The sequence below is a fragment of the Thyridium curvatum genome (assembly GCF_004353045.1).
Source record: "Thyridium curvatum strain D216 chromosome Unknown NODE_37_length_373104_cov_81.786046, whole genome shotgun sequence".
Lineage (NCBI taxonomy): Eukaryota > Fungi > Ascomycota > Sordariomycetes > Thyridiales > Thyridiaceae > Thyridium > Thyridium curvatum.
In genome coordinates this window covers 214,896-235,032 of record NW_022156792.1, presented here as the reverse complement: position 1 = coordinate 235,032, position 20,137 = coordinate 214,896, and the positions used below count along the sequence as shown (strand labels likewise).

Sequence of the window (20,137 nt, the reverse complement as noted above, 5' to 3'; positions counted from 1 at the left end):
CCTTGCTGCTGTTATGTCCAGCTCCAAAATAATAACCGTGTGGATCCGAATGCAAATTGAGCAAGAAAGCTATGCAATGAAAGAATAATGTTCTGTCTCAGAGCGACAGATATTAGGAAATCGACACAAAACAATCGCAATGATAGTTTCCTTCCGTCATGGTCTCCTGCTCATCCCACGTGTCGACTCAAATCTCGTCACCAGTGCCCTCCTCAATGACAATCTCGACCTTGGCGGCAGGTTCCTTCTTAGCCGGGGTCTTGCGCTTTCTGGGGCTCTCCTCCTTGGGCTCCTTCTCCTTGGGATCCTTCTCCTTGGGCTCCTTCTCCTTCTTGACGCGCTTCTTGGCGCTGCCGGGGGTGGCGCCAGCGGCTTTGCGCTTGGGGGTGGAAACCGGAGTAGCCTTGGCCGGGGTGTCACCGGCGGCGCCGGCAGCGGCAGTGCCAGCGGAATCCTTATCACCAGCCTCACCGGCCGCGGGATCGCCGCTGGGGTTCATCAGGCCGCGGAACTTTCGGAGGACATTGTGCGAGTTGGCTCGCGCCGAGTTGGCATTGGCGTATCCGCCATGGAAGGCGAGCCGCTCGGGATCGATCTGTGTCCAGGTGAGGATGGAATTAGTATTGAGAAACGGTAGGATGAGTGGGAGCGAAACGGTTTTTTTGTTGGCTAGGGTGTACTCACGATGATCTCACCCCCCTTGAGGGAGAGGAGAAGCGCGGTTCCGAGAAGCAACTCGTTGATGGTGAAATCGTGGGGGTTTTTCTTGCCCTTGATGTTCTCGGCGGTCGGGTTCTTTTCACCCTTGTCGGCCTTGTCGATCACCTTGGCCTTGTCGCCCTTCTCAGGGGTCTTGCTGTGGTCTGGGGTAGCAGGAGACATCGTTGCTAGGACTTGATTGCAAGATGAGGTTGGGTTGTGGGAAAGGAATCGTGAGGATAATTTTCCAGAATGATTGAGGAATGTGGTTAGCTGAAGGGGTATCGGCAGCTTAGCTGGTATTGATCGAGAGGTGGATGAAGATGGAAAAGGAGGAAATGGGAAATGGGCTGGCCTTTTTGAATGCGTTGGTGTCAAGGTGAAGAGTAAGGTGAGAACAAGTTGGGTCCTGATGTAACTCTCAAAATTCAGGCCGCAGATAGCTTGACTGTTGAGCGGGAAAACAAAGCAAACCAGCTAGCAAAGCTCTTAGCTGAGTGAATGGGGAAATAAATTCCGAACTCCTCAGGCACCCCTTGCTTGAGCTCAGGAATTTCAAAGGTCAGTGGAGTATGAAAACCAAAGCCTACTCTTTACTTTGCGATGCAATCTGGCATCAGGATCCTCTACATGGAAACATGTGACTCAGTTCGCCTATCAGAAGCTTAACTTACGGTTTAGGATCACAGTATGCAAACTGACGCCGATGTGTTTGAACTTAATTGTCGTGCGTGGAATGACCCCCGTTGCTGTGAATTTTACATCCAAGAAACTTCGTAAAACTAAGACGCCCCTCAGTTGGCATAGTAATGAAAAGCGTAAGGGAGAACCTGACCAACCGGGCGCCTATATTCTGTGGCTAGCTTAGCACCTCCGAGAAACTTAGTATATAGGCTGCAGTGCCTTTCCTGACGGTTCTAATCTCGTCAAGAAGGAGGCCAGTAAAGTTGACATCAGCATCTCCTTGAACCCTTGATACCTCATTAGTTTCTGGGGCATCAGCTTGTCCATAATCGGTTTAATCAATTTAGTCACAAGGGGGTGCACACACGTGACTGTTTGCTAACGACTTTAGTGAACCCGCTAGGTTGGTATCTATAGCCGCTTATCTCGACGACAACCCCCGACTCATTGCGTCCTCTATCATTTCTTCTCCTATTGCACCTGCGTGGCTTGAAGTCATCGTCTCTCTTACTCCCAAGGCATTTGTCGCTCGTGACAAAGCCACTTGTGGGAATGCAGTATGGGTAGTTCCCCGCGCATTCGTCGCGCTCGCACTGGCTGCCGCAACTGCAAACGTAAGTCGCCGCTCGTCGTTCTATTGCCGGCAAGTACAACCAACAAGGCATGCTAATACTGTTGCTGTGTATCAGAGCGTAGACGGAAGTGCACGGGTAAGTTGTCTTGATCGAAGTTCTGCCGAGGAAAAGAGTGCTCATTCATGCCATCCCCGCTTTTAGAGGAGAAGCCTCAATGTCTTCCTTGCCAGAAACGGGGCCTCACTTGCGAGTACGGCCAGCCGCTCACCTGGGCAAGTGAAGTAGTGGATATTTTCGAGGTGGACGACCTGGTCTGGACTCAACTTCCTAAACAGCCAGCAACGTGGACAAATGGCCGAGATCTTATTCACGACGGCGAAGACCTCGAAGACGCAGGCGACCAGGTCCACTTTGTCAATGTTTCACCCGAAGAGATATCTGCTCTTTTACATGTGGCTGATGGAGAGAGCCCTTCGGATATGCCTGTCGTTGAGTACCCTCCCCACCAGGCTGTCCATCGGGCCCCTCGTTTGCTGCAATCCCGCTCCGGGTTCGATTTGATGCTTGGGGATCACGACTCATCGTCACTTATGCTCTTGGACTATTGTATTTCACTTCCAATAGCCCCTCTTACTGAACCATTTTGTACTAATTGCATGTAGATACCAACAACTGGTGCCGTAGAAAGGTCATCGTTGACGGTCCCGACAATGGCTACAGGCAACTGGTCCTCCCGGTATTGCCGGGTTCTTCAAGTCTGAAGCACGCCATCCTCGCCCTCGCGGCATTCGACTATCCGCAGCAGGATGGCGGGCCTGGGTTCCGTGCCATAGCTCTTCGGCACAAATCTCAATGCTTGCGGTTGCTGCAACAGAACATCCAGAAACTCCTCGCACCTTCTGCCGCCGATGTGTCACCGGGGGACAGCTCCCCGAGCGCCGACTTCCACGAGACTGTGCTCACGACGCTGATCATGTGCATATCAGAAATCACGACCGGCAGCACAAAAGAGTGGGTGACATACCTCCGTGGTGCCTCGGCGCTATTTGAAGCCGTGGGTCGCCGGCCGAGTGCACTGGACCACCGCCTAGTACAATTCGCCCGCCAGTACTTCCTAATCAGGGATGTGTTTTCCTGCACGGCTCTACACAACGAGTCTTACTTCGCGGAGCAGCGAAGGGAAGCCACCGCTTTGTGGGCGGATCTGCTGAAGGGTGTATCTTCCGAACCGAACGTCGGGTCGGAGATTAGTGTTTATGTTGGGTGCTCCGAGCGCCTGGTGGCCATCATCTCTTCCATCACAGCCCTCGCGAGGCGCAAGGCAAAGTCTCGAAAGGCAGCGAGCGGGGCCTCGCTAGCTCAAGAGCAGGAGTTTCTTGCCGAGGCGAATGCGCTGCAGTGCCGACTCGACCAGCTACGAGAAGAATGCCTTGGTCCCGAGGGGCCATTCACCGTTGGTGACGACGGCGAGGACGATACGTTTACATTGAATGTCGACGACAGCCACGATCCCCGTCGGGTCGTTCTATTCTCGCTGCTTTTCAAAAGAGCTGCACAACTGTACTTGCGACACGCAGGCTTCGATATTCCTGTCACGCATCCAAGCATCCAGCAGGTCTTGCTACCTTCCCTACTAAAGCTCTTTCAACATGTCGAGGTGCCTGAGCGAGAGGTCTATCCTATGTGGCCTCTCTTCATCGCATCCTGCATGGCTGTGACGGAGAAGGACAGGCGGACGGTGCTAGACCAGTTCGGAAAGCTGCGTCAGGTATGGACACTTGGGAACATCGGTGTGACTGAAAGCTCGGTACATTGGGTTTGGAAGTGGCACGATATTGCCTTGGACGGTCGGGTATCAGGCTCCACCATGCCTACCCCAAGGACTGAAGATGGTTCCAGCAACAATACGCAGCTGGCCATTAGGACCAAGGGCACTTCGTCCAGTGTTGATTGGGACGCACCACTTCGGCGACTGGGTTGGCGGATTTCGTTGACTTGAAGCAAGAAGGGACAACTTCCCCTCGCTACACCTTGTGATTAATTTTCTTTTCTTTTGTCTTTTCTCAGAGTTCAGGAGTTCCATGGGTCAGGGCGGGAAGCATCAGGTGGACAAGGGTCTTCTGGGAAATTGGATATCACAAAGGCGTATTTCGGTGTCCTTTGGCTTTGCGGATAATGTACATTTCAATTTGCCATGATCTAACTATTTTCCAACCCAAACTATTAATTTGACGCCGCCTGCTCGCTGGCATACGCATGCAAACTCCCATTCGCCCTCGGCACATGCGCCGCATACCCATTCGCCGCCCCGTTGGCCACCACTGCTGCCTCCTCTGTGCCGGCCTGGCCTGGCTTGCCGTAGCCGCCGCCGCCGGGTGTGCAGATCTGGATGCGGTCGCCCTTCTTGAGGTCGACCTCCTTGGTGCCGCCGACGTTGATCCAGCGCAGGCTGCCGTCCTTCATCTTGCGGCCGAGGTAGTTGACGCCGCGCTGGGCGTCCTCGCCACCGGCCATGCCGTAGGGCGCGTACACGCGGCGCTGCGTCAGGACCGAGGCGTGGATCGGCTCGGTGAACTCCATCTCGCGGATGACGCCGTTTCCGCCGCTCCAGCGGCCCTTGCCGCCTGAGTTGGGCCGCAGGCGGAACTGGTGCAGGATCACGGGGTACTGGAGAGACAGTGTTGTTAGTTTTATTTGTCACTGTGCTATAGCCTTAGGGAAGGGAGTTTGAACTTACCCTCTTCTCCAGGATCTCGGGGTCCGTGATCTTGGTATTGGTCATGTGCACCTGGCTGCCGCTGTAACCGTGCCAGCCCTCGCCAGCTCCGACGCCGCCGGCAATCGTCTCGCCGTATCCGAAGCCAGGAATGAACTTGCCGCTCGCCTTGTCGTAGCCGCCGCTACCAAAGGACAGGATGTTCATGCAGCCGTGGCTAGCGCCGGAGGCCTGGAAGGCCTTGAACACGACATCGGTGATGCGCTGGGATGTGCAGCCGTTGCCGGCGCACACGGCGGCATTGGCAGAGGGGTTGAGCAGGGTTCCTTCGGGGACGATGACGGTGACGGGCTCGAGACAGCCTGCGTTTCGGACGGTATAGGTTAGTAACGAACTCACCATGTTTAACCTCGGAACGAGGGAATAGAGTCCAACTTACCTTCGTTGAGGGGAATATCTGTGCCGATGAGACAACGTAGACAGTAGAGAATTGCAGAGTAGGTGATGGCGATAGGGGCGTTGAGGCAGTTGAAGGCTTCCAGACCCGTGCCAGTGAAGTCGAACGTCGCAGTACCCTCCTTTTCGTCAATCGTGATAGAGAGAGCGATAGGGCTGCCGTCATCCATGTAATCTACGGCGGTAAGGGGCATCTGGCCGGCGTACTTCTTAGCCGTCGTCCGCAGGAGCTCGCGGACAGCTGCCGCGGCGGTAGTCTTGACCGCCCGCATGTAGAATAGAACAGTGTCTCGGTCGTACTCCTCGAACAGGCCGTGGATCAGATTGATGCCCTTCTGATTAGCCGCGATCTGTGCCTTGAGGTCGGCAATGTTGTCGTGAACGCGTCGCGATGGGCTGCATCCGGGGTACGAGCCAGGCACGTCGAGGAAGTGGTGCTTGACGCCGGCATCGTCGAAGTGGCCCTTGGCAACGATCTTCCACTGCTCAAAGGCAGCGCCCTCCTGGTACAACTCAACCGAGTCCGAAGGCATGGAGCCGGGGGCAATGCCGCCAATCTCGGCGTGGTGCGCGCGGGCCGCGACAAAGAAGTCGACGTGGGTGTTGGTCTTGTCGAAGACGGGCGAGATCAGGGTAATATCTGGAAGATGGGTACCTCCAGCAACGGGGTGGTTCGTGGCGACGATATCACCGGGGTGCAGGTCGCCCTTCCAGCGGTTCATGGCAATCTTGACGGCACGCGACATACTGCCCAGATGGACAGGGACGTGGGGCGCGTTGGCCGTCAAGGCACCGCCGCCATCGAAGAGGGCGCACGAGAAGTCGAGCCGCTCCTTGACGTTGGTGCTGATGGCGATCTTTTGTAGGGTGCGTCCCATGTCCTCGGCGATGCTCATGAAGCGGTTACCAAAGACGGCGAGCTGGATCGGGTCGACGACACGCGAGTCGACCGACTTCTTGTTGTTGAGGACCAGATCAATAACGATGTGGCGGGCGAGGACGGTGGCGGTGGCGGAGGGGGCCACGAGGATGGTCTGCGTGCTGTCGATAATTAGGGCTGGGCCGTCGACGACGGATCCGGGAGTCAGATCGCCGAGGAAGTAGCTTGGTGTGGGTTTCCAGCCCCCCTCGAAGTAGACATCCCTGAACTGAGTCTTGTCGGTGTTGACGACTGGCTTCTTCTCCAGCGCCTGCAAGTCCTTGATGAAAGATCTTTCGTCGACACGGTGGGCATAGCCGCTGGCACGCACCCGGATGTCGTCTACGATGATCTTACGCGTCTCGTTGATGAAGCTGAACTCGCGCATGTGCGTGCGAGTAAAGTTGGAAATGTATCCACCCTCCTCGTCGGCGATCATGAGCTGACTGTCAGAGCCCTGGTAGCGCATGTTGAGGAACCTCTCGATCTTGATCGCGTTTTCGTCGATTCCTTGCGCCAACAAGGCATCGTGGGCTTGCTTTTCGAGCCCCTCGAGGCGCTCGGAGAAGAATGCTGCGGTGGACTCCTCGTAAGCCTTCGAGGCGGGCTCTTGCCGCTCCTCGACGACATCGGCTAATGCCATGCCGTACGCAGAGAGAATTGATGAGTACTGGTGAACGATGACTCGTGAGATGGAAAGAGACTGGGCGATGTCGCAAGCATGTTCTGTTGTCCATTATTAGCTTTCGTCGAGCACAATGAAATCCGTGGACACGATGAACTTACGGCCACCAGCACCACCAAAGCTGGCAAGGTTGTGGGCGGAAGCATCATAGCCTCGAGCTTCGGTGAGCGCGCGAATGGGTTTGGACATGTTCACATTGGCCACTTGCAGGAAGCCAAGGGCTACCTCCTCTACTGTCATCGCGGGGCGGGTGCCCTTGATGCTCTCGTTGATAGTGTTTGTCAGCTCGACGAACTTCTTGCGGGTGATGTCTACTCCCAGGGCCTCGTCTTCGTTGGGACCAAAGATCTTGGGGAACGTCTCGGGCAACAGCCGGCCAAGGACGAGGTTGGCGTCGGTGACAGTCAACGGACCGCCCTTCCTATAACAGGCTGGGCCGGGGTGCGCACTGGCCGACTCGGGACCGACAACGAAGACGCCGTTGCGGAAGAAGAGGATGGATCCACCACCCGCGGCGACGGTGTTCACGTCCAATTGCGGGCAGCTGATGTGCACGCCGGCAGTGACCGAGTTGGTGATATGGTCATAAGTACCGCCGAATCGGGAGACATCTGTTGATGTGCCACCCATGTCGAATCCGATGACGGGCTTGGGGTCGTTAGAGTCATAGCTAGTACGAGCGTAGCCAACGACACCACCAGCAGGGCCAGATAAGATAGCCCGGAGGCCGCTGAACTTCCGATAGTCGACGAGGCCACCGTCGGACTGCATGAACTCAATTCTAGTGTGCTCTTCCGAACCTGCCTTGAAGCCCTTCATGAAGCCGTCAAGGTACTTCTTGGTTTCGGGAGTGAGATATGCATCTGCGGTGGTGGAGTGGCCACGGTGGACGAGCTTGATCACGGGCAAGAGGTCATGAGACAAGGAGATGCTGGTGAAGCCAATGGCAGCGGCAATCTCGCCGATCTGACGTTCATGTTCTAGTACTTGTGTTAGTATCGAGAGTATACAGCAGCAGACGGGGATCATTTACCTTGGAAGTTGTAGCCATGTATCAGACAAACTGCCAAGCTCCTAATACCTTCGGCATACAGCGCCTCGAGCTGTGCCGTGACGGAAGCCACATCTGGTCTGTTGTCAGCGAATGACCACGTTACATTAGATCTCAGGACGAATACCTACCTAATGGCTTAACAATTCGGACAACTTCGCCTGTCACTCCCAACTTGAGGTCGTTGCCATTCACCAACTCGGTGAAGTCGCGTTCCAGAGGATCTTCGGTAAACGATTCCACTGTGACACGCTCCTCGACCTCTACAACTCTCTCGTACAGCTCACTCGGTTTCCTTACGTTCAGGTCGAACAGATTCGGTCTTGACTGGTCGCCAATGACCATCAAATCGCCGAAGCCCTTGGTAATGAGCAGGGCACACCTCGTACCCTTGCGTTCAAGCAAAGCATTGGTGGCGACAGTCGTGCCCATGCGGATAGAGGCAACATCTGAAGTGTCCAGGGGCTCACCACGGGGTATCTCCGTACCCCTGACGGTGGACAGCACTCGCCTGATGCCCTCGATAGTAGCATCGGGATAGTGAGCAGGGTCGACCGACAGTAACTTGAAGTACAGGTCGGGTCTACCTGGGATGATGGCCAGCACATCTGTGAATGTGCCTCCACGATCTGTTTGCAAGTTGAGAAAGGTTAGAAACGGTAACGGGTCTGTGTCTATCATGGGGCAAGGTACGCACCGATAGCGATCGTGATGCCAGCTCCTTTCGTCTTCATCTTTGTGTGATCTGTGTGCGACTGGGTCTTCTCGACTGAGGGAACAGGGCCGATCATACGAGAATCGAGCCACTTTCATGGGATCGCTGCGTTGAAGATATACCACCAAGTGTCTGAGTCCCGATTCCGTACGCACATGGAAGCTTTCAATCGTCGAGCATGGAGGGTTCCGCTATACTGTATTTGAGAGAAGCTCCACCTGCTGATAGCCACGACATCGACCAAGGCCAGCAACGGTAGAACCCTTTAGCTTAGCGCTTCTCTTCTCTAAGGCGGCGGCGCATCAAACTGCACTCTGAATTGTCAACTAAGGGTCGGATCAATCGAATTCTATTCGTTGAGGTGTCTAATTCTAAGGGAGAAAAGGGGGAAGGCCGCCAGGGGGCCGCCGGCCCTTTGGGGTGGCCCTAAAGGGCGGTGTGGTTGGGCAGAGACAGCTCCACATACTAAATTTGCCCTGGGATTGTCCTTAGTGGACCAGCCCCTTCTGACACACCCCCCCAGATCTCCGGAATCCGGGATTCCAGGAGATCTGAAGCCATTCCCGTGTCCCAAATAGGAAATTAATGATTTTGCTTGGTGTTGAAGACCAATTGGCCACTTCCGGCCTTGTCAACCACGTGTTGGACGTCAGTGTAGATGTACACTGGGCAGGAGGTCCCATGGGGACCACCCCTTCTTGCCGTTGACTCTCGTGCCTTCCTTACACGTCCTGGTACATCCCGTATAGCCCTGAGCAACTCCTACCCTTTCCAACAACCGATCCAATGGTCCAGTGGTTATGACGCCTGCCTCCCAAGGTAGGAGACTCGGGTTCGAACCCCGGTTGGATCTTCAAACCAGGTTTCAAATGCCTCTAAGCTTTGAGACGTGGTTTCGAACAGTCTTGGCTGGGGCGTTTCTCGGGTTCATTGGCTTCTCGTTTGGGTTGGCCGGACTGGGAGATTCTGTGGGTTCGATCCCCACAGAGGACATCAATCTTTTTGCCCTTCTCTCAACCAGTAACAGAAAGAGATACATAGGAAATAACAGTGCAGTGCTTTCCATAAGCAGTTCCAGTGGTCTAGTGGTAGGACACCTGCCTTCCTTGGTAGGAGGCCTGGGTTCGATTCTCAGTTGGATTCCTGAACTCCTCGGTACCTTCGGGTCCTGAGGAGTTCTTTTTGTCCAGTATAACCAGAGACCGCTGTTCTTTTTGCTAGTCCTGATCACCCCCAAAGGTGGTGATGGGACAGATGCAAAGGCCTAACTGCTTGATGAACTCCCGGTGCTTGTTAATCGGGAGGATCTTGGTTAGCCCATCGGCTGGCATCTGATCAGTGGCCAGGTATTCTATCTCCACCGTCTTCTTTTGGACCTCTTGCCGGGCCCAATGGTGGTGGATATCAACATGCCTCAGAGCTGTCTTGAGCCGTGGGTTCTCGCTTTTAACCAGGCGAATGGTTTGGCGGTTATCACAGTAGACGACGAACTGGCCTGACAGCTGCAGTGTCATCCTTTCGAAGAACCGCATGGTAGCAATAGTCTCTCGAAGGGAGCTTGTGAGGGCAAGCAACTCGGCTTCAGTAGATGAGGTGGTGACGGTGTTTTGCTTGATCGCTTTCCAATCGACCACGCTCCCGAATAGCTTCATGAGATATCCCTGGGAGGACTTCCGAGTCTCTGGATCGTCTCCAAACGAGGCGTCGGTGTAGACTTTGAGTGAGGGGTCTGGGTCGTTGCCGTCGAACAGGATGCCTAGGTCCTTCGTCCTTAGGAGGTAGCGGATGACTCTATCCACCTCCTTCATCGCTTTGGGTGGAGGGTTTGTCAGGAAGCGGGCAAGGCTGGTGACCGCTTTGGCGATGTCCGGCCTTGTGGTGATGCTAAGGTAGATCAGAGATCCCACCTTCTGTTGGTAGATGTGAATCTCTGACGAAGTCGCTTGCTCATCTGGCTTCATGATCTCCTCAACCGACATGGGGGTAGCTGGCCCTCCAACCATATCATCAAGCTTGTGTCTGGCGGCGAGGTTGGTGATCTTGTCTTCTTGTGAGATCCAGATCTGGCTCCGATCAGAGCTCTGAACAACTCTCATTCCTAGGAACCATTTGATATCCCCTAGGTCTCTCATCTCGAATCGACTGGTCAAGTCCTTTTTGAAGGCCTCTCCCTTAGCCTCGTCCTCCTCGCGGTAGAGGTATACGATGTCATCAACGTAGAAGAAGACCAGGACGGAGTCATTGTAGAATAGGCAGGGCTCCTCAGTCGACTGGGTGAATCCCATATCGATGAGGACCTCTGAGAGAAGCTTTTGCCATAGCAGTGGCGATATGCGGAGGCCATATAGCGCTCTGATCAATCGAGCGATCTTGCCATTCTGTTTGAAGTATGGTGGGAGTTCCACGAATACCTCCTCATCAAGGTAGGCGTTGGTGAAGGCGTTGATGGCATCTAACTGCTTCACCTTAAGCCTAAACCTCGCGGCTGTGGCCATGAGGATTCGGAAGGACCTTCCGGCCAATGTGGCGGCATAGGTGTCTCGATCGTTTGGTGGCTGCTGGTCTCCTCGAACGCAGATCCTGGCTTTGAATCTCTCGACATACCCTTCGCTGTTGAACTTGTAGGTAAACATCCACTTCAATGGGATGACCATCTGGCCCTTGGCTTCGTGATGGTCCACTATCTCCAACGTCCCGTTGTCTTGGACGTTCTTGACCTCCTTCCGCATGGCCTTGAGCCAGTGTGAGCCGTATTCGCTGTTGACAGCCTCCTTGGAGGTCTTCGGCTCTGGTGGTAGGTCCTTTCGGTGTAATCGGAGTGGCCATTGAGGCTCTTGTTCGACAGGGACTACTTCGGCTTGGAAGCTGGCGTGGACTGCGTTGACGCCGTGGCGGTTCTCTGGGATCATCCCATCGACCGCCCGCCGTCGTCTCCTAAATAGCTCCTCTTGCTCTCTCGACTGCTGTCCTCGGCTTGTCGCCTTGCGATTTCGAGCCGATCGTCTAATCGGTGCAGAACTTGAGGAATCTTCCTGAAAATTCACTGGCACCTTTGGAACACTATTCTCTCCCTCCGATGAAGTTTCTGGGGTCATTGGACCAGGGGTTGTGGATTCAGAGCCCTCTGTTGGTCCTGTTGTGGCTGGTTCTTGGACCGGCTCTTCACTTTGGCGAGGAGTTGGGTAGGCGACAATGATCTCTTCAAGCCTCTCTTGCGCCGGGCCGGCCTTTTCAATTGCTTCGGCCTGTTGGGACTGATCTCCCTCCCCGGCAGCTTCAAACGGTCCATCTGTTGGACCGGAGAGGCTGGTGATCTCGTCGTCGGTCTCTTCAGGCTCTGGCTCTCTCTCTGCCAATTTTGGTAGCTCATAGACCTCCACTGGTGGTGTGAACGTGGCCAATCTCTCTCTAGATCCGTCGTGATTCTCCTTTTTGAAGAAGGACCCTTCTTCAAAGGTCACATCCCTCAATGGGACAACCTTCCTCTTCTCGGGGATCCAGATCCGCCAAATGTTCGTGTCTTCGTAGCCAACAAGGTATCCAATCTCGGTACGGGGTTGATGTTTGGCCTTGGTCGATATCGTGGCATTGTGGTATTCATCTTTGAGGCAATGTGCCTTTGAACCGTACTCTTTGATGTGGCTGAGGTCTGGCTGGTTCAAGCCGCCTGGGATCCAGTGCCCATTCTCCTGACACCACTGTCTGATGGTCTCTTCTGGTGACTTCCAGCCGTTGGCTCGACGAGGGGATCTGTTATAAAGGTAGGTCGCTGCTTTGTAGGCCTCGCTGGCCAGGTCGGTTGGTAGACCGGCGTCAAACAGCATTGCGTTGGCCTTCGTCCGTATCACCCCCCCAGATCGCTCGGCATGGCCGTTGGGTTGATGTGTGTATATCGGCGATGGTTCCCATACAATTCCTTCATGTTGTTTCCACTCCTCAATAGCGTCGGCGTTGAGGGCTGGTTCGTTGTCACTGCGACCTCGTTGGACCTGGAGACCCCATTGCCGGTCTACCAGGCTGCAGTAGTTATGAAGAGTTTCAAGAAGAGTGTACTTCTTCTTGTCCGGCAGAGGGTATGTGACTTTCAAGCCTGAGAATTCGTCTTTGATGATCAGGGCTACTGTTGAACCATCGAGGCAGTCCGGCATCGCGAAGAGGTCTAGGTGGATTCGACCGAATGGGTGTTCCGCCGGTCGACCACTTGGCCTTCTCGAGACTTGTTGCTTTGCCTTGGCTTCAACGCATGCTTGGCAAGGCTGATCAGACTTGCCAGCAATCACAACTCCTCTGGTGTTAGCAGATAAGTGGCCTAGGGCTTCATCGTTGAGATGCCCCATTCTCCTGTGCCAGGTATCGTACCTCGCCTTGCTTTCTGGGCTAGGCTTTCGTGATGAGGCTGCATTGGCGGCTTCATCTGATTGCTGTTTGTTGGCCCATCCTTGACTTCGATGGAAGTCGATCACAGTGTGGCCCTCAATTTGTTTAGTCAAAAAGACTACTGGTCCTGACACAGAACCCTTGGTGATACTGCAGTTGTCGTCGTTCCATCGGTATCCCGCCTCCCTCATTGCTCCATGGGAGACTAGATTGACATGGAAGCCTTCAGCAACGACAACATTCTTTAGCTTGAAGCGGGCTAGGCCAGTAGGGGTGTTGACCTCCATCATCGCCTCTCCCATACCGTAGTACGGTATCGTGGTGTCGCCTGCGTTGATGACGCCAGTCGCTGGTCGATATGTACCCTCGATGAGCTTCTCCTTCGAGTTGACGATGTGACAGGTGGTACCGGTATCATGGATGAAGTTGTCCTTCAATGGGTACGCCGTGGCGACGAAGGAGCTTGCCATAACGTTTGAGGAGACTCTCTGAGAGGCCTTCTTGACCGAAATAGTCCGGGCGTAGGCACTCCCAATTTGCCTGGCCTCACCAGACCTCTGATCGGCTGGTGGTAGCTTTGCCAGCGACTCCTCAATCGCTTTGATCGAGTTCTGGTATTGCTTCCGCAGCTGATCTGTCTCCGTGATCTTCCGCAGCACCCTCTCCAGCCTCCTCCGTGAGAAGGGTGGCATATGGACTGGCTTCTTCTCTGGATGGAGGACCCAACACTGGTTCTCGTTGTGCTTCATCCCACAAGGGCAGGTAGGTCTCTCGCCGTTAGGAGCCTTGCCCTGAAGCGTCGGTTGCTCCGTCAACCTCTGGGCAGGTTCTACTGCTGCGTTGAACGATCCCTTGGCTGATCCCTTGACTGTTGCTGTCGCTGCAAGCTGTCGTTGAAGCTGGCGAGCAAGCGTATAGCCGTCTGGGATCGACCCTTCCTGGTTAAGAGTGTTCATATAGGTCTGGGCGAAGGTACTACTAACTTCATTGACGCCACTGATGGCGATAAGGAAGTCCTCTGCAGGTTGGTTGCCTTGAACGTCACTGATATTGACGTTCTTAGCATATCGTAGGGCCTGTTCCCACTGTTCGATCCAAGCCGACAGACTGGTGGATCTGGGTGGTTGTCTGGCTTGCTGGTATCGAGCTCGAGCTTGTGCTCTCGCTTCAAAGCCTGATGGTTTGAGACGTTCCTTCAACGCCCTCAGCCTTGCCCGTGCCGATCCAACTCTTGGTGGTTGCCTGATCACTCCTGTCCCGTCAGGGATCCATGTGATCGCTCGCTGTTGTTCTTCCGACGACTCGTTGAACAGGGCTACGTGCCGCTTAGCCGTTCGATAGATGAGCTCGTTCATCTCGATCAGCTTTTTGTTCTTCTTCTCATACGCCGTGTTTAGAACCTTCCATTCCTCTAACTCCATATCGAAGAAGTCCTTCCTCATCCTGAACTCTAGGTGTGCTGTCGCTAGTTGTTCCCCTTGGAGTGTCGTTGAGGGAATAGGAGGAGGTCTCGGACGATCTCTAGGAGGCTCTAGAGTCTGATCTCCATCTGGATCGATGTACTCCCAGATTTCATCATCTGTAGCTTTGAGGCGGATATGTGAATACCACGTATTCCAGTCCGCTTCATTGGTGAGAATCACCGCCTGGTCGTTGTCCAGGTCCTCCTTAGCCATGATATTGCAGTCGAATGATCGAGGGGGTTGATCGAGTGGTACTCTGGCTCGGGCAGGAGATCGATTGGGTTGTCGTCGTGTTCCGGAGGGCTCTGGCCACTCCTCACCAAATTTGGCTGTAGGAATCCGCGACTCCACGGTCTGAATCTCGTGATAGTTGCTCTGGGCAGGTAGGCCTACTCTGATCTGCTCAATCAGGCGTTAACCGGGCTCATAACTGTCAACTAAGGGTCGGATCAATCGAATTCTATTCGTTGAGGTGTCTAATTCTAAGGGAGAAAAGGGGGAAGGCCGCCAGGGGGCCGCCGGCCCTTTGGGGTGGCCCTAAAGGGCGGTGTGGTTGGGCAGAGACAGCTCCACATACTAAATTTGCCCTGGGATTGTCCTTAGTGGACCAGCCCCTTCTGACATGAATCGATGTGCCCTAAATCCCCGCATTTCTCGGCAAAGACGGAGTCCACCGAGATAGGCGATACCGACTGGCTGGCTCCTGGATTGCCGATATAGGAATGATCGAGAATGAATTGACGAAACTATTTGGACCGACCGGGAAAGATTACACGAATCCATGGATAGGTTGGCTGTACTTCGCATGGCCGTCGTCGGCTGAGAGTGCGACACTCCCAAAGGTTATCCCACTACCCGTAATCGATGGCCGCCGGCATTGCCATGTGCCATTGCGCCCAGATGATTATCCCACTACCTAAAACCGACGGGTCGTAATCCCCGGCGAGTCATGCTTGGCTCGCTCCCATGCTGGGATCCCAAGCCAAGTCGCGTGCACACACACACACACACACACACACACACACACACAGGGTCTGACTACTAGGTGACTAGACTGGGCGGCGGATCAACCTTCCTGGCCAAAATAGCGAGCCTAGTGCACGCTTTTCATGACCCACCGGCAGCATCCCAAACCGGGCAGTACCCCAGACTGCAGCTTTTGTCGCCCACGGGGTAGAGGCCCCTTTTCCTCAAGACCCAGCCATGAAGATAGGTAATATTCCGTCTTGTGATAGCACACGGAGATAGCGCTAGCAGGGCGCCCGCAAGATCAGTCGTGTCCATGGTTTAAGGGACACGCATCGAACGATTCTATATATTCAACATCGTCCGACGGTGATGCCACTGCATGGAGCATCTTCGTACCCTGCAACCCTCATCCACCAGTTTGACCGCCGATCATCGGAATTAAGATTTATTCCCCAGGCAGCATTATGGCCCCCGAGAAAGCTATCCAGCCCGCCGGCGACGATGATGTTCGCCGTGCGCCGTCTCCGCAGCCTCACGGCGAGATCGAGGACCTCAAGGAGAAGCAGCACCAACTCGATGCGGCCGCCGAGTTTGTGCGCGTCCACCAAGATGAATACGGCGAAATCACGCCCGAGGAAGAGCGCCGGGTGCTACGCAAGATTGACATGCGGCTGATGCCGATTATGCTTGTTACTATCACCCTAGCTGCCGTCGATGTGCGTTGAGCCCACAACCGAAGTTTTCAACTCCACTGACACAACACAGAAAATTGTCATCTCCAACGCCGCTCTCTATGGCATGCAGACTGATACCGGCCTTGTCGGACAGCTGTACAGCTGGAGTGGCTCGATTTTCTACTTCGGATACCTGGTCGGTTGATCTTCTCTCTGTACTCTTGGTTGTCGTGGAAGTTTACCTGCTAACTTTTGTGTCTTGCAGGTGTCGTATGCATTTTTTTCCTTTCTCCATTGTTGGCTCCCTTTGTGAAGCCGTTGTCTGATCGTGTGTGCAGCGAATACCCGTCTAACCTACTGCTGCAGAAGTTGCCTGTCGGCAAGCTTCTGGGCACATCCTGTATCATCTGGTCTGCTATTGTCACCTTGATGGCAGCTACACACAACCCGCCGGGCATTATGGTCCTGCGCTTCCTCATGGGTGCCCTCGAGGCACCATTGTTCCCGGCCTGCTCCATCATCACTGTCATGTGGTACAAGCGATCTGAGCAGCCCATTCGTACAGCAATCTGGTTCTCTGGACTCTCCTCAGTAGGTGCATAGTCAAAGTGGTTGATGGCGTGTTCAGGCTGACAGTTGTGGTAGCTTGTTACAGGAATTGTCTCCTATGGCATTGGCCACACCAACACGGCCGTCGCTCCGTGGCGGCTTCTCTTCATTGTCCTTGGTGGCTTTACCTTCCTCTGGTCCATCTTTATCACGATCATGCTCCCCGACTCTCCTATCAAGAACAAATTCCTAAATGAACGCGAGAAGTATGTTGCCATCATGCGGATCAAGAACAACATGACGGGAACAGAGTCCAAGGTCAGTCTCTGGACGGAAACCACCCCAGTGTCTTGATGAGCCTTGCTAATGGTTCTTTCCCATCTACAGGAGTTCAAGTTCTATCAAGTCCGCGAGGCTCTCACCGACTGGAAGACGTGGCCCCTGGTCATCTTCGCCCTCTGCATCAACATTCCCAATGGCGGCCTGGTGACTTTCGCCGCTCAGATTGTCTCTGGTCTGGGATACAGCAAGCTCAACACAACACTCTTGGGCATGCCCACAGGTGTTGTCATGACCCTTGGTGCCTGGTCGCTTGCCTATCCCGCTTCGAGAATCAAGAACATCCGATGCATACTTGCCGCCGGCAGCTGCTTGATTCCATTGACCTGCTGCATCCTAATGATGAGTATGTACCTTTCCGACTTCCCCTGGTGATGTACCACTATAGACAAGTTTCGCTGACTCGTATGCCGACAGAACTGCCCCGCTCAAACCAGCAGGGACTGCTTGCCTCGTACTACTGCTTCTACTTCTACTGGGCTCCTTATGTGACCGTCACCTCGCTCCCATTCGCCAACACGTCCGGGCACACCAAGAAGACCACGATCAATGCGCTCATGTTCATCGCCTACTGCGTCGCCAACATCATCGCCCCGCAGTTCTTCATTGCCAAGGAGGCTCCCTCTTACGGCACTGGCTACCACGCCATCCTGGGCTTCATTTCCGCGGGCATATGCATGCTGGGTGTCTACGCCGTCGGCATAAGATTCGAGAACATCAAGCGTGAGAAGTTCGAGGCTGAGCAGCGCGCTGCCGGCGTCGATGTGGACGCCGAGCGCGAGGCCGAGGCTTTGTTGGACAAGACTGATCGCGAGAAGTTGTACTTCCGCTATCTCTACTGAGACAGCGACCATGTGTGGCAATTCCGGGCTCCGCTAGATATTACAATCTGCACAGTTTTGCGTTGATTAGTTTATAATTGCCACTTGGACTACATGGCAAGGCATGCCAGCTCGTCTTTGGAAGGACAGAAAGCTTAGACTTGTGGGATTTCCCAAGACATAATGAGAATTGATTATCCCACTACCTAAACGTTGAAGAGATCACAACTTGGCAGTGACGGTGAATCTGCCTGCCCTCGCGTAGAGTTACGATTGTATTGGTAGAGGTGAACTTTGGTCTGTCTTTACAGCCATCTGCGGGAAAACATTCCCAGGCCACTTCGGAGGTGCCTCATTGTTAGCTTGTAGAGAGTGTAGTTAGAAATCTGGTTGCAACAGGGTCAGCTTCTTCGCCTCGCCACTCAATATCCGAGATTCAGCCCTTCTCCTCAGACATTCATGCTTTGCTACGTGAACGCCAATTCTATTTGCCGTTATCGTTGGAATCATTGTTAGATCAGCCATTCGTCTCGGAATGGTCTAGATGGAACATTGAAGAGCGCGATTACCTGCCTCTGAACTGGAACAGAGCTATCGAATCTAACCCCGTTATCGGATCCCCAGCGCTAATGAATCCACTAAGCGGGGGTGGAGAGGGCCCCTACGATTAGGCCGAATAGCGCGGCCTGGCAACTCATGCAGGTTGATCCGCTGGGCAGAATCGGGCATGCGAATCCGGAGGCGCTGGAGCAACCAGTCACTTATTAACGCGATACGGGACTGATATGGCTTTGTCGAATTTCGATGTGGAACGGATGACACTGGAGCAGTTGTACAGAATTGCAGCTCCCGGCTTCCCACCAGGCCCCCAATCGACCCCCTCCTCCATTGATGTCTGCCACCCGCATCTCTGGTGACGCTCTTTTCATCCCACGGTCAGCACTCACAAGATCATGAGTTCCTCAAGCAGTAGCCAGGGCGCCGCCTCGCCCCTGGCCGGCAAGTCGATTCTCTTCGTCGGCGGAGGTACCTTTGGCGTTTCGGCGGCCTACCACCTCGCCGAGAGGCTCGGCCTGGCGTCGTCAAAGACCACCATCACCGTCGTGGACCGCTTCGAGAGCCCCTCGCCCATTGCGGCGTCGACCGATCTCAACAAGATCGTCCGCAGCGACTACTCGGAGCCCATGTACGCCAAGCTCGGCGTCGAGGCGATGAACGAGTGGAAGAAGGACACGGGCATCTTCGCCGGCATGTTCCAGCAGACCGGCTGGTTTCTCGCCGCGCAGAACGCCAGCATCCCCTTCATCGAGGCGTCGGCCGCGAACCAGGCCAAGCTGGGCATCACGGGAGTCAAGAAGGTGACTCCCGCGGAGGCGCGCCAGATCAGCCCGTCCTTCACGGGCCCGATGGACGACTGGCAGATCTGGTGGAACCCTTGGGCCGGCTGGACGACCAGCGGCGATGCGCTCGCCGCCATGACGACTGCCGCCAAGAAGCTTGGCGTGAGGTACGTCTCGGGCGACGACGGCTGGATCAAGAAGCTCCTCTACTCCCCGGACGGGACCTGTATCGGCGCCGAGGCCGAGAACGGTGCCCGGCACTACGCGGACGTGGTCGTGGTGAGCGCGGGCGCGACGTCAGCCCGGCTGCTGGACTTCGAGGGCCAGCTGCAGGCCAAGGGACACGTCGTGGGCCACATCCAGCTTACGCCGGAGGAGACCAAGAAGTACGCCGACCTCAAGATTGTGGACCACTTTGAGCAGGGTATCCTCTTCCCGCCCAACCGTGACGGCATCGTCAAGGTTGCGACGGTCAACTTTGTCACCAACCACGAGAGCCAAAAAGCTCCTGGACTCAGCCTTCCGCGCTTCCGGCAGGACAACCCTCGGGACGACATCCCGCGCAAGATCGAGGGAGAGATCAGGAGTTGGCTGCGAGAGTTTGTGCCCGACCTGGCAGATCGTCCGTGGGCGGAGACCAGGATATGTTGGTATGTTTCACCCTCTTTTTTTTCCAGACGAGGGAGCAGCTGCTAACACGGCTTAATTAGGGATACGGACACCCAAGATCTGCACTTCCTCATCGGCAAGCACCCGAAGCACAAGGGGCTGTATCTCGCCACCGGCGGATCGGCGCACGGCTTCAAGTTTCTGCCCATCATCGGCAAGTACGTCGCCGACATGCTCGAGTCGAAGCTGGAGCCGTCGTTGGCGCACACCTGGGCATGGAGGCCGGGACGGCCGCGCAAGGAGAAGCAAGGACCGGACCCGCACCCTTACCCCACGCGGGATCTGGCCGAGTTTGAGGATTTCAAGCCCATGAGGGCATCGAAGCTCTGATTCTTAGATATAGACCGAGTAGATCATCATATCGGCGAGCCTCTCCGGGAGGGGAAGAGAAGGGCTTGGCTCATCAAACTGGGCAACAGGCTTTGTTCCCAACTAT

At 54.9% G+C, this 20,137-nt stretch overlaps 6 protein-coding genes across 6 annotated transcripts; 3 read left to right on the top strand and 3 right to left on the bottom strand.

The window, feature by feature from the left end:
• Positions 1-187: 187 nt before the first annotated feature.
• On the bottom strand, positions 188-882 carry E0L32_006511 (uncharacterized protein; the record flags this gene model as incomplete). Its single annotated transcript, XM_031141152.1, has 2 exons — positions 188-595; positions 685-882. 2 exons carry the CDS (start codon positions 880-882, stop codon positions 188-190), a joined length of 606 nt encoding a protein of 201 aa, XP_030994796.1.
• Positions 883-1,389: 507 nt separating this feature from the next.
• Positions 1,390-3,957, top strand: E0L32_006510 (uncharacterized protein; the record flags this gene model as incomplete). The annotated part of the gene is made up of 5 exons (XM_031141151.1): positions 1,390-1,409; positions 1,775-1,997; positions 2,073-2,093; positions 2,294-2,564; positions 2,621-3,957. 5 exons carry the CDS (start codon positions 1,390-1,392, stop codon positions 3,955-3,957), a joined length of 1,872 nt encoding a protein of 623 aa, XP_030994795.1.
• A 224-nt stretch (positions 3,958-4,181) lies between these two features.
• E0L32_006509 (uncharacterized protein) lies at positions 4,182-8,519 on the bottom strand (the record flags this gene model as incomplete). The annotated part of the gene is made up of 7 exons (XM_031141150.1): positions 4,182-4,625; positions 4,696-5,036; positions 5,114-6,775; positions 6,836-7,714; positions 7,768-7,860; positions 7,917-8,414; positions 8,483-8,519. 7 exons carry the CDS (start codon positions 8,517-8,519, stop codon positions 4,182-4,184), a joined length of 3,954 nt encoding a protein of 1,317 aa, XP_030994794.1.
• A 1,198-nt stretch (positions 8,520-9,717) lies between these two features.
• E0L32_006508 (uncharacterized protein) lies at positions 9,718-14,553 on the bottom strand (the record flags this gene model as incomplete). Its single annotated transcript, XM_031141149.1, has 1 exon — positions 9,718-14,553. The coding sequence occupies one exon, from the start codon at positions 14,551-14,553 to the stop codon at positions 9,718-9,720; it is 4,836 nt and encodes a 1,611-aa protein (XP_030994793.1).
• A 1,220-nt stretch (positions 14,554-15,773) lies between these two features.
• E0L32_006507 (uncharacterized protein) lies at positions 15,774-17,713 on the top strand (the record flags this gene model as incomplete). The annotated part of the gene is made up of 6 exons (XM_031141148.1): positions 15,774-16,025; positions 16,075-16,179; positions 16,350-16,574; positions 16,629-16,850; positions 16,920-17,217; positions 17,289-17,713. 6 exons carry the CDS (start codon positions 15,774-15,776, stop codon positions 17,711-17,713), a joined length of 1,527 nt encoding a protein of 508 aa, XP_030994792.1.
• Positions 17,714-18,645: 932 nt separating this feature from the next.
• On the top strand, positions 18,646-20,031 carry E0L32_006506 (uncharacterized protein; the record flags this gene model as incomplete). The annotated part of the gene is made up of 2 exons (XM_031141147.1): positions 18,646-19,682; positions 19,743-20,031. 2 exons carry the CDS (start codon positions 18,646-18,648, stop codon positions 20,029-20,031), a joined length of 1,326 nt encoding a protein of 441 aa, XP_030994791.1.
• Between the last annotated feature and the right edge of the window lie 106 nt (positions 20,032-20,137).